This window comes from Thamnophis sirtalis, unplaced genomic scaffold (assembly GCF_051295495.1).
Source record: "Thamnophis sirtalis isolate CommonGarterSnake01/CBP01778 unplaced genomic scaffold, rThaSir2_p1.2 scaffold_8, whole genome shotgun sequence".
In the NCBI taxonomy this organism is placed as follows: domain Eukaryota; kingdom Metazoa; phylum Chordata; class Lepidosauria; order Squamata; family Natricidae; genus Thamnophis; species Thamnophis sirtalis.
In genome coordinates this window covers 71,316,973-71,330,872 of record NW_028261388.1, presented here as the reverse complement: position 1 = coordinate 71,330,872, position 13,900 = coordinate 71,316,973, and the positions used below count along the sequence as shown (strand labels likewise).

General features: G+C 37.3%; 1 protein-coding gene across 1 annotated transcript in view; it reads right to left on the bottom strand.

Annotated features, from left to right (window-relative positions):
- Window positions 1–13,900, bottom strand: part of SLC24A3 (solute carrier family 24 member 3) — a 205,924-nt gene that overhangs the window by 59,647 nt on the left and 132,377 nt on the right. The window contains exon 4 of the mRNA XM_087721891.1: window positions 1,699–1,773. Within this exon, the coding sequence (XP_087578017.1) occupies window positions 1,699–1,773 (75 nt within the window). The remainder of the gene's footprint in view (window positions 1–1,698; window positions 1,774–13,900) is intronic.

The window sequence follows — 13,900 nt, the reverse complement described above, 5'->3', positions numbered from 1 at the left end:
TGGCGCAGTGGTTAAATGCAGCACTGCAGGCTACTTCAGCTGACTGCAGTTCTGCAGTTCGGCTGTTCAAATCTCACCAGCTCAGGGTTGACTCAGACTTCCATCCTTCCGAGGTGGGTAAAATGAGGACCTGGATTGTTGTTGGGGGCAATATGCTGACTCTGTAAACCGCTTAGAGAGGGCTGAAAGCCCTATGAAGCGGTATATAAGTTTAACTGCTATTGCTATTGCTATTTTTAAGGTTTGAATGAAACAAATGCCAAAAGCTTTGTAATGAGAAGGTTTGCAGACATGCCCACTATTATATTTATTTTATAAATGTGCAATAGTCCTTAAACAATGATCCTGCATATGCATTCTGGATGAGACTGTATTTTTTAAGCAATAATCAACAACCTAGAGTCATGGATCCTGCCAATCACTTCTTTAAAAAAAAAGTCCTGGAGCCCTTGACTGTGTCACCAAAAACTGATGGCAAATATTTTTAAAAAGTGGTATGAGGGTGGGGATGATATTAGATTAGGAATAAAATAAAGGGGTTGTGTAGTTTTGGAATAAGTTTAATACGTTAGAATTATGTAAATGTTGGACCTCAAAAAAAGATACAGAAAGATACAATTATATTTGTAAAAATGAAAGAGAAGTTAAAATTTGCCCAATGGGGACTTTTTAAATTTAAACAATTCTATTCAGTTCAGGGCAAACAAACACATCACACAGTTACAACTGTTTGCACCAGAATTATACCATTGGAAACACTGTAGCTCATATTTTTTAATAAACACTTTCGAATGTCAGGCCTTATAGACAATCACAATCCTTGTATAATTTAAGTTATTTAATTGAAAAAGTCGAATACCCTGCTGCAGTTGTTTGAAAAGAGTATGGAAAAAAACAGATAGGGAACTGCTGGTAGCTTAAGAGTATTACACACATTTAATAGCATAACTGTGTTTGGAATACGATGTACTCTACCACTTCAGTAATTTTCCATTTAAAAAACAGACACCAATTTAAAAAAACAATATGGAAATTAGGAAAAAAATGTGTGTTTTTCATTTTAAAAACTTAGAATAGGGAAATGTGCACTTCATGTGCTTATGGATTACTCTTCTATACAGTATGTTCACAGAATTCTGCAATGCTTCAGAATCAATTATGCTGAAAAGTTATCTTGTAACATGCAAAAATGCCAAGGTAACATCTGTTGGTCATTAAACCAGCTGTGTCTTTTTCCATATCAGCCGTGTGCTTCAGGCAACAGAAATGGGTGTTTTAATGAATTACTGGCTGGTGCTGCATTCATTCTTCAGATGCTACAAAGCAACTTGCAGAATTGAATCTGAAGCTTGCACAACCTTTATGTTTAATATACTAGGGGACATTTACAAGGAACTAGACATATTCAGAATGGAATTTTTTTTCCACGTGTATTAGCCTTAACTTCCATGTTCAGAGACCGTGAAGCATCATCAATAACATTTCTTGGAAAGTACTAATAGTCAAGGCTATTCTCCTTATGTTTCTCACTGATAAAAGAAGTACAGAGTAGGAAATGGTGTAAGCATACATATGTTCAGGAAACCTCTACTGTAGATATGGCAAATGTAAAATAAGAAATGAAATATGATTAAATGCAAAACATGATAATGCATATATTTCAATAAATATGGAAAACTATTTTCAGCAGATACTTACTTCACAAATTTTTTCCAACGAAGGAACAAAGAAATCATCACAGATAATAGCCAAAGCGTAGAACATGTAGACGGCCTAAAGAAACAAAAGGCATTCCATTGAGAAGAGGCTATTTTGATCATGATATTTCCTCATTTCATTCTATTAAAAGAGTTAAAGCACATCTATCTATTTTTTTAATACTACAGAGGAGAGACACTATTTAACTGAGCTCAACATTGGCATGTCTACTTTGTTTTCTTGATAATATGATTAAAATTTTTTATTATGACCAAAGGCAGAGAGTAAAAAATATGGAATCTTTGGTAGCAATATAGAAGTTGTTTCCCACTGCAGCCCTCTGTGACGTTTCTCTATCTTCCCAGCTTAGCCTACACCTGAGGAATGGGGAAAGGTCCAAAGCTACTCAATTCCTAACTCCAAAGAAGGGCAGATGGGGGCATAGTTGATTGGGTTAATAATGCCTGGTTTTCTTGCAGAAAGAATATAAACACTGTTCTCTACAGTCCAGTGCAGGGAGCTAAAATTTGCAATAGACTTCTCTCAACAACTTCCCTCAATAGTAAGCTGTTCTGACCCCCTTCGTTCCACACCAAAGCGCACTCCGAGCCAGAGATAAAATACGGCATTTAATTAACAGACAAAAAGGTCCTTGGCAGCAACCCAGCACAGACAAGCTTGGACAGCAATAAACACAGATAAGGCTTGGCAGCAATCCAGCCGGCCAAGCTCAAGTTCTCTGACATTCGATTCTGTATTGACTTCTGCAAAGAGGGGCGTGTGCACAAGTAGCTTTTTATAGTCTGGAGAGAAGCCTAATGACCACCAGCTGAGCGCAATTACCTCCTGTAATTGCGTAATTGTTCCTGACACCTAATAGCTCTTCGATGGGGTGCATCCTCCCCACTGGTCCAAGGTTCAGGTGCCTCCTGTTGGCCAACCAGCCTCTCTGCGCCCTGCTTGGAGTTGGAACCCTGTCCAGGGTCCTCCACATCCTCCAGAACCGACTCAGAGGGCCCCTCGCTGTTGGAGTCTGGTGGCAGCTCCAACGGCTCCTGCTGGGCCACAACAGTAAGCTATTGAGGGAAGTTGTTGAGAGAACTCCATTACACATTTCAGCTCCCTAAACAGGACTCTCTGCACAGAACAACTCTTCCTGCTAGAAAACCAGGAATTATTAACCCAAGCAGATATGTCCCTCCATGCCCAGTTCTCTACAGGAAATTGGTAGGTGAATATCTGTATGTATGTAAAAACAAATGTATATTTTCAAACATGTTTTAATTCTTTCCTTAATTCAGGCCATGTTCAGTCTAAGAAATAGTGGTATAAATCTGCATTATGGCTTTTGCTGTAATCTTGAAGTAATCACTGGTAGGCAAGGCGGCACAGACTCTGTCCATCTATCAGCTCCAAAATATGAAACTGGTTTCCTTGTTCCCAACTGACAATCAATCCCAAATGATTTATGCTGTCTGCCTGAGCAATTAGAAAAATTACCCTTAGAAGAAAGACCACATTGCTTTTGCCATCCTTGCTTCTTCCTTCCCAGATGGATCCAACACCTGGACATTCATTGGTGTTTTATTGAAGTATGCACTATATTAACACCAAGGGAAGGGACTATGCAGATTGCACCTAGGTATGCCAAATAGCATTCTCTATAAAGGGATTACGTAATGCACAATACATAGTACAAAAACTATCCGTTTCATATCATATATATCTGGAAAAACATTGCACAATATTTTCATAGTGTACAGTGTTTGTGATGCTAATTGTCACACATTTGAAAGTACTTGAAGTCATCAATCACTGAATAAACTTTTGTGATGGATACATGGTTCTATTCATTTGTATTTGTTCTATATGTACATATCGTTTATATGCTTATATTTTTCCATGTGCTCCTTGTTGCTTTTACATTTTTTATTCTGATTTCAAGTGATTTCCATATGAATAAACAATATTGCTATTCAACTTCCAGTAGCATTTTTGCCCATGCCTAGACAGATTCAGTTCAAGCATTACAAATCAAATGCTGATTATACTAAATGCTGAATTAATATCAACTCACATGCTCTATCCCAGTGTTTCTCAACCTTGGCAACTTGAAGATGTCCGGACTTCAACTCCCAGAATCCCCCAGCCAGCATTTGCTGGCTGGGGAATTCTGGGAGTTGAAGTCCGGACATCTTCAAGTTGCCAAGGTTGAGAAACACTGCGATCCTATTAGTTCCATGCAAATAAATCCTGATGCACAGACAAAGCTTTTTCCCTGCACAATGACTCCTGAACCCATCTCAGTGGAAAATCAATTCCACATGCCCCATTCCTTTTTGTAGAGCTTTGTACAAGCACAAGGGAACCTTCAAGTCACTCAAGCATCTTATGCAGGCTAATCCAGAATCACTGGATATCACTATACCTCATACACAGGAACAGGAGAGTCTTATTCTACGAGGGGGGGGGGAATGCTAAAGCGCATGCAAAGATATTCCCTTTAATGCACAGCACATGGTCAGGTCATATGCAAAGATCCTCTGTGCACTTACCTGTGGGAAATTATGTATTACCAGTTTCTTTTCTGGAGATGCCAAATAATGATCACATTTCCATAGGACAGGTAACAATGAAGAAAGGTAATTTTATAGAAACCTACTTTATTTCAGTCCCCAAACAATTGGAACTACTTTTAGTTTTCGTTAAAACAAGCACATTTAAATAAAAATGTCTCCCTAGACTAATTACCTTTTCATTGCAAAGTCATAAATGCTGTGCCGAAAGCTAAGCCATTTGGAGAGGTGTTAGCATGCTTTCTTTTCAAGAATTTCTGGTCAAGATGATGATGTAATTGAGTGGGACTGGCTCAGAGGTGGGTTCCTACCAGTTCGCACCTATTCGGTAGAACCGGTTCGTCAAATCTACCGAACCGGTTAGAAGAGATTCCACCAGTGGACCCGGAAAGGAGGCCACACCTACAGAAGAGGTTCCAAAAATTTTTGAAACCCACCACTGGTCCTTGGATATGATTATTCTACACTATCAAGCTCATATTTATAAAACTCAGTGCCTCTGTGAAAGATAAGGATGACTACTGCGTTTGTGGTGCCATCAGAACATTGCGTGTGTTGAAGTTGTTTTAACACAAACCAAAGATGCCTTTTAAAAAACAAGTTTACATCATATTCTTATGCATGCCAGTGCTGTGTGTGAGATAGTTTAAGGTGGTTCTCTCAAGTGTCGTCGGCATCTTCATATCTGGTCACATGGGCGGCAAGCCACTCCCATCCGGTCACATGGGCAGCAAGCCACTCCCACAAAGGAGGCCACACCCACAGAGTAGGTTCGAACAATTTTTGAAACCCACCACTGGACTGGCTTTAGTACTTCCTGCAACATGTTTCTCCTGCTTAATTACTACTGTCTACTGGAGCTAGAAACAAGTAATTGTTTTCTAATTCGGATAACTGAGCAGATTTCTTGCCAAGTGAGGCAAAGGCCAGCAAGGGGGAAAAAAGCTCAGCTGTCATCATCCCCATCCAAAAAGCAATCACTACACCGCATCACTAAGCAATGTGTACGCCGCATCGCTCTCTGTTCTCCTTGAATGGAGAGGAAACTATCATTGTTTGACTTTGTTTGAGCCGAGGTGGCGCAGTGGTTAGGGTGCAGTACTGCAGGCCACTTCAGCTGACTGTTATCTGCAGTTCGGCGGTTCAAATCTCACCGGCTCAAAGGTTGACTCAGCCTTCCATCCTTCCGAGGTGGGTGAAATGAGGACCCAGACTGTGGGGGCAATATGCTGACTCTGTAAACCGCTTAGAGAGGGCTGAAAGCCCTATGAAGCGGTATATAAGTCTAACTGCTATTGCTATTGCTATTTAAGGTGCCATTACTAATAGTCATAATAAACTTGATGGGGAGGAAAAGACATTGTAAGATTGTGGAAATTTATTGCAACATCCGAGGTTGCTGTAATGAGGATCCAAATTGTTTAGGTTTAGGTTTAGGTTTATTAGATTTATATGCCGCCCTTCTCCCAAGGACTCAGGGCGGCGTACAACATTAAAAGAAACACATACTACAAAAGTTAAAAAGAAATTAAATAGGATATCCCCAAACCAAAATTAAAATTAACAATGACACATTATTTTAAAAGAATTCAAATTAACAATAATCAATACTTTGATTTGTTTTGTTCAGGCCAGGCTGGCTTGCTGGAAAAGCCAACTTTTTAGGGCGCGTCGGAAGGACTGGAGGTCGTGGATTATTGTTGGGGGCAATATTCTGACTCTGTAAACCGCTTAGAGAGGGTTGTAGAGCACTGTGAAGCAATATATAAGTCTGTTATTGCTTTTGCTATATGCCATTTATCTTTGCACAAAGCTTCTGATGTTCCTACTGACTTATTATTTCTAGGCACTTAATTATCTAATCATGTGACAGAGAGTCAAATGCTTTCAAGTAATCAATCCAAGCTACATTCAATTTTGTCTGTTCAGTTTATTGTATTTATATGCCGCCCTTTTCCCCCGAAGGGGACTCAGGGTGGCTCACAACTTGAACCGGGGAAGGGGGATACAGACAAAAATTAAAAAAAACAAGCATAACAATATATAATTTAAAACTCACAACAGTCATACCATTCGAGATGGGGGCAACAGCTCTTTACTGTTGCCCCCGTCTTCCTCTTGCTGTTTTCTAAAATAATTTTGTCAGTTAGGAGCTGATTTTTTTTTGTTCCTCTGCTATTTGGATGGTTTCATTTCTGTGCAGATGGAAAGAGCTTATTTTCAGCTAGTTGCTATCGGACTGCATCATCTAAAATACCCTTTAGCAATGTGAAAATGTGTTGGTAAGCAAGTAATTGGCCTGTCGTTGCCTGGTAAAGCTGCCCTTTGGTTGGATGTTTCATTATCATTTAGGTTTTTCCAAATGTTAACCGATGTTCAATTACAACCACTTGCATTCTGCTATGAAACTGCTTGGCAATGAGTGCATATCAACCAAACAGATGTTTCAACCAAAAACAATGCAGTTTATCTACCTCTAGTGCTGACCAATTCTTTTTTCCATAAATTTTTTTTTATTTTCCATTTTCATATAATCACATGTATACTATTACATAGTCAATATCATGTTGTATTGTTAAGTAATTACATCAATTCATCTTGCCATCAACTACCCCCCCCCCAAAAAAAAACCAGTTATTGGCTCTTCTGCTCTCCATACACCATATTTATACCTTATCCGACACTTTCTTCCCCCTCTCTCCTCCCCCTGTCTACATCCTTTCTTCCCTCCATCATCCTTTTCTACTCTACTTCCCCTTCCTTTCTCCTTCTCCTCTCTCCCCTTACCACTCCTCCTTATACACCTCATCTTCCCCCTTCACCCTCTCTCCTATCCCTCTCTTCCTATCTTTCTTCTCTCCTCTGCTTCCCACTCTTCCTCTTGGTGTATTTCAGCTTCTGAGCAAACTCCCTTTTGTGTTGATGGTATTTATAATTCCATTTCAATATACATAAAAAAGAAAAAATAGCAGTATACATGTACAATCATAATACCTTAAAATCCAACACCCCTCCTCCAACTTAGTAAACTCTGCTCCCTCCCCCCCTCCCCCCCAACCCCCCCAACCTTCTCCCACCCTGACTTCCCAGAACCAATACAAGGTATAAATCTTTAACAAAAACAGTTCAAAATATACCTAAAGAAAAAGTAGAAAATTGATAACGTCTTTAAATTGAGCTTAGCTCCTCCTTGCTAGGCTAACTATAAACAATTTGTATCATTTCTGATCTTCATCATAAGCTATCTGAAATTTCCTAGACCCATATTTTTGATCGTCATAGCCCTTTTCTCCACCATTTCTGATATTACAAGTTCTTCATTTCATTCTTTTTATTCTTATCAAACACCTTTATTCAAACTGCGTTCTTGTATTTCTTTGCATTTCCAAGCATTTCACCGTTTCTTCTTTGTCAGATACTGACTGATTCATTGCTGTCTCTCAATTGATTGCTAGAAATGTTTCTGTTTCAACTGAAATTTGGGGTTATTCCTCTTGTGTAATTTAAGTTTGTATCTGTTGATCTTGACTGTATTTGCTACTTTATTATTTCTAGTACTTTCTTATTCTTATACTTCTCGATTGGGTAGTCTTTGGTCTTCTTGCTCTTCAGCTTCTTTTATTTCATCTGTTCCAGCTTGCTTGCATTTGATCTTAGTGTGCTGATTTATTGTTCAATCTGATCTTCCATTTTGGTGGTGCACTGACTTCTTTTCTTGTTTGGTGATTTTGCATCCAAGTTATCTAGTTATAACTGCACCCATGCTATACATTAGTTGCTTTGTTTCTTGCAGCAAACTTATATTTAATATTACAGTATTGGCATCTTTTAAAACTTGTGCTAGATGTTTCTTTGTAACAAGTTTCAAAGAATACAACCTTACTATATTATTTTTGTGCTGTTCTAGATGCTCAGATAGTACAGTTGTCACCAGATGTCCATTTGGTAGACATCTAACATTTAGCATGGCACTTATTGGCCCAGGAGTTGACTGATTCGGGATAACTTTCTGTAAATTATATCTCACCATATTGTTTATGGGAGAGAAACTCTGATAAAACCTGTCTGGTATGGTTGAACTTCTGGCATAGCTCTCATTTCCCTCAGAGGACACAACCCACAACCACATCAAGATAGTGCCTTATTGGGAGACAATAATTTCTTTTATCCTTGAGAGAGTTTGAATGATTTGGAATTGATTAGGCCTATGTGTTCCTGCTATTTAAAAGAAAGTATATAAACATTCACTTTTACAATATATAGAGAAAATTTGAGTCACTTTTCATTATGGACTTAATATTTAGCATTAATAAAAGTTTATGGTCCAACTATACCAGTCTTTTTAATTTTAACTTTTTAACATGCACACCCCTCGTACAAATACACACAAATACCTGTATACTAAATATCTTTTTTTTTTACAGTTAATGATCATAAAAAATTACCAACAACAACAACCCCAAACCCAGGAACATCAATAAAGTTATACGTGGTAATGTTTTCTCTGCAACTATACTCTGCTTTGCTACCATGCAAAGAATTGAATGTTTCATATCTGAAAAAAGAAGCATAACATTAAACCCACCTATTTTGTAAAGATATTAGCACAAGAGAAGCAACCCATAACTCTTACAATGCCCCTGATGGAAAGCACTGTAGGAAATAGTGTATCGTTTCAATTCCAGGATAAGCATGGTGAAATGGGCTCAGCTAAAGGGATTAGAATATCTAATCTACAGAAGTGCAGGTTAGAAAGCATTGTGCTTACCCTATTTTTTCTCAAATCCGGAAAAGGCAAGTATTAAAAAAAAACTGATTTCTAATGGAATTTTGCAGCCCCCACTTTCTCATTTTTTTCAGACCTATGTATTTTTTTCTAATATTTTGAATACGGTCCTCAATTTACAACCATTAAGCTAACATCTGAAGTGGTGTGGTTGTTAAGCAGGTCACCACACAATTGTGACTGATTTTACAACCATCTTGCAAAGGTCATTATGTAAAGGCAGCAATCATAATGTGAACACTATGATTGTTGTGCAAATTCATTGTTTTGGATGGGGCTTCTTTTTCCAGGAACCAAAAGTAAACATAAGTTTATAGCAAAAATGTAAATCATGGTTAAGTGAGCATGGGACATTGCAAACAGCCATAAATGCAGCCTGTTTGCTGAGCACAAAAAATATAGTCAAATGACCATAGGAGAGAGGACAGCCATTCTGAGAGGACAAGCATCAGAACTTTGAATAGCAATAGCAGTTAGACTTATATACCGCTTCACAGGGCTTTCAGCCCTCTCTAAGCGGTTTACAGAGTCAGCATATTGCCCCCACAGTCTGGGTCCTCATTTCACCCACCTCGGAAGGATGGAAGGCTGAGTCAACCTTGAGCCGGTGAGATTTGAACCGCCGAACTGCAGATAGCAGTCAGCTGAAGTGGCCTGCAGTACTGCACTCTAACCACTGCGCCACCTCGGCTCTGAATCTGGGTTGCAAGTCATAACTTCAAACATCATTAAGTGACCAGTCATAAGTTAAGGACTGCCTATATAGTACTTTCGCCATCAAAGAAACCCCTGTTTTACCTGTTTACACTCTACGGTAAATACGTTCTACAGAAACTTGATATGATATTACCTTTTGCTCAACAGATATTTTCCGGCTTGTTAAGTAATATTTTTTTTAGGGATAAAGAAAACAAATCTGTGCTTCTTAAGCCAGTAATTGATCATCTGCCTCCAAGTCTACACTTCAGTTTTAAGCATCCCTGTCTTGAGATCAAGCAATTCATTAAATATGCCCTCCATATGTTTTCCTTTAGAACAGCTTCAGTATGTATATATTGATGCATTACGTTTGATTTTTAATTTCCCCCAAGTTTAGGAATTGGACATCTTGTATCTAATCTTCTGAGAAAGATATAGGGTTTCCTGCTTTAGACTAGAAGGCCTCCAAGGTCCCTTCAAACTGTTACATGTGCATAAAATATCTATAATTCTTTGAATTTAAAAGTTGTTTGTTCCATTAATGTCAAGATAGATATTCAAAGATTTTTTTATTAAGGTAAGTAAACCTTTGACCAATGTATGAGACTTCTATTTATTACAAACATATGAATGCATGGTAACTGATATCTTAAAATTAATCTTCACAGTAATATAAGGCTTTTTCAGAAATGGCTTCTGTAGAGCACTGGATATTATCAAGATCATTTCATTTGAAAAGAGGTTTAAGATATATTCTACTCCATTAATACCAATTGTTCCTAAGCACCAAATATTGGTTATTAAGAGAAATAATAATAGTGGAAAGGGACATCCTTACTTTGAACCTCTTGTTATTTCACCTTAGTTTAAGTCATTAATACCTATTTTTGCATGGAATAATAGGGCCATATTATATATCTCTAATAACTTTTCACTTGTGGCTATTAAACTAAATCAAAACTATGGAGTATGGAGTGGCACAAGTGCAGCACCTGTCACCAACTCTTTAAAATAACTGCGTCTTTTCACTAGATCTTGCTGTGTAATCCTAGGAAAACCACCGGTTGCTTTAAGAAATTGCTAAAAGGTGCAGCGTGGGGAATCTCAGGCTCCAAAGCAGATTTGCCTTACAGATCCAAAGCAATTTACAATTCTGCTATATGTATGTATGTATGTATGTATGTATGTATGTATGTATGTATGTATGTATGTATGTATGTATGTATTTAGTGTCACAACCCCTGGTATGCCCAAATGCCAGTAAGGGTATGGCTAGCTGATGAGAGCTAAATAGCTTGAAATAGATCTACACTAGTCTTCCTTTATTTATTTATCAGCACAAATACAACACACACACACACACACACACACACACATATATACATACTTAAATAACAAGTTTTTAAAAGAAGTGATTTGGTTGTGCAACAATACATACTTTTTAATTATGTATATTTGGGCCTGCAAATATGTATATTAGGACAACATACTATTTTAGCTACTTAGCTATTAATTTTGTATAAATTGTAGTTATATTCAATAATAAGATTGAGGGATAAGATGGAGGATGTTTTCTGGATTTAAGAAGCCTAATCATTTCAGTTTTCCTCCATGCTTTGGGAATTCAAAAGTCATTTTCTAAATCATGCAGACATAGGCAAAAAGTCTGGATGAATCTTGAACTAAAATATAAATGGGTGAGGACTATCTAAAGAGAAGAGAAATAAGAAATCTTCAGACTCAGATGGTTTCTCAGGGCAATTTTACCATGGTTGGCTGGGGAATTCTGGGAGTTGAAATTTGCCAATGATGAGAAACCCTGGGCTCCAGGAGCATAGAGGGTTTTTTTCCCCAGATGTACATTTGCCAATTCTTCAGGCTGAGACAGAATGACCAGACCAAAATCACCCAGCTGACTTTCATGCCTAAGGCAGGATTAGAACACACACTTTCCCAATTCTAAACCAAATTTTGGATTTCTTTCTAGACCACAAGCCCACCCAATCATATTCTCAGATTTATAAGACTGGATAAAATTACACATATCAGTTTCATGTAGATAATTTTCAGCATCCTTTAATCCTTCTTAATGAAAATACAAACGTTTATACAAAGAAAATATTTTTGCTTAGCCTATTTTCTGTTATTCCATTCCTTGGAACTAGGACTTAAAATATGCAATATATACTCTCATAGGTTTTTTTTTACTATAAAATGAGTTTGTTGATGATGCCTTTATTGCTTATATAATATGTTTATAACTACTGCTTTAGTTTAAGTGTTTTCTAAATAGTCATGTTATTATAAAAGCTCCCCAGGAAAACTAAGCTTTGACATCCAAAATTTTAAAATAAATAAACATGTCATAAATATTTCAGAAAGCATTTCATTTATACCCTTATTTTATAATAACTTAATCACACAGGCAGCATTTTGCTGGAGCAGACCAACAGCCCATCTATTTTAGTTTAATTTAATTTTAATTTTAAAAAAGAAACATTGTTATTAATTTGCTTAGAAGAATACTAAAAAGATGGTGGCTTTAAAAATACAAAGTACATACATGTACAACATCACATGATTTCTTTTCAAGATCTAGAACTTTATGTAGAATCCAGAAAAGCAAGATGAAACAGCCAAATAGATTGAAGGCATGAAATAAGAAATAAGAAAAAGCAAAGATAGCAGTTTATACCAATACCATACAACACGAATTCTTCAAAAAAAAAAAAAAAGGCCAGTTTAAGTCCACACATGCTAATTAGAAATTAGAGACCTTACGCAAACTAAGATCTCTAATCTGGAGACTATCTTGCTAGCCAACATACTGTTGCCTGTTTTCCACCAAACAGAAGATATATGGAGTATTTTTCACACACACTCAAAATCAATATTCAGAGACCTGGGTAACATATTATTGAGTCCTCTCCTAAGTTGTAATAAAGAGAAGATTTGCTTAAATGCCAGTTAACAGTTTGTTCCATAACATGGGCCCTGGCATTACTAGTGAGAACTACAGTAACTATAGTTCTTTTAACTACAAATATTGTAAATGTATAAATTAAATGCCACTTTTAAATGGATCGCTTGGGTGTCAATTTGAATGTGCGTGAAACACGTAATCACCGAACCAATTGTTAAACCGGCAGGATCCCACCACTGGAATACTGCACCCAGTTTTGGTCACCACAATGTAAAAAACATGTTGGGACTCTAGAAAGAGCACAGAGAAGAGCAACCAAGATGATTAGGGGACAGGAGGCTAAAACATATAAAGTACAGTTGCTGGAATTGGGTATGTCTAGTTTAATGAAAAGAAGGTCTAGGGGTGACATTATAATAGTGTTCTGATATCTCAGGGGTTGCCACAAAGAAGAGGGAGTCCTGACAGTTAGAACAATTAATCAGTGGAACAACTTGTCTCCAAAAGTTGTGAATGCTCCAACACTGGAAGTTTTTAAGAAGAGATTGGACAACCATTTGTCTGAAATGGTATGGAATTTCCTGTCTAAGCAGACCTTGAAAGTTCCTTCCAACTCTGCTATTCTATTCTCATTCATTCTCTCTCTCTCTCTCTCTCTCCCTCCCTCTCCCTCTCCCTCCTTCCTCTCCCTCTCATACACACACACACACACACACACTTGTAATTTTTGTACAATTACAAAAGTATAGACATATTCTATATTTTAATATTTTGTTATATTTTTCTTCACTTAATTTTAACTGCTTAAGTATTTTTATAATGCATAAATCTTTCTGTTTTGTTCCTCTTTTCTGTTATTTTAGAAGTAATAATAATTTATTTTAAAAAGGAGAAGATAGTAGATAGATGAGGAGGCAATGAATGAATATTGCTGCGCCTCAAAGTCTAGTGCTTAACTGAAGCATAGACTGTCATAGTTTGATCTAGAATTCATAATTCTGGGGTCAGCCATCTTGATCGAATGGTATTTGAAAGGTCAGGATGCTCTTTCTATTGTCTTCTGAAGGAGTCCCCAAACTAGTATCTTCATGTTAACAGTCTTCTATGGAGAAGACATTTTTAGTTATTGTCAGAAAGCACAGTAACCATGCTGTCTTCTCTCTCTGTGATTTTAGGCTACCAAATAAAGAGAGACAAATAATGAGAACTGATTTGACC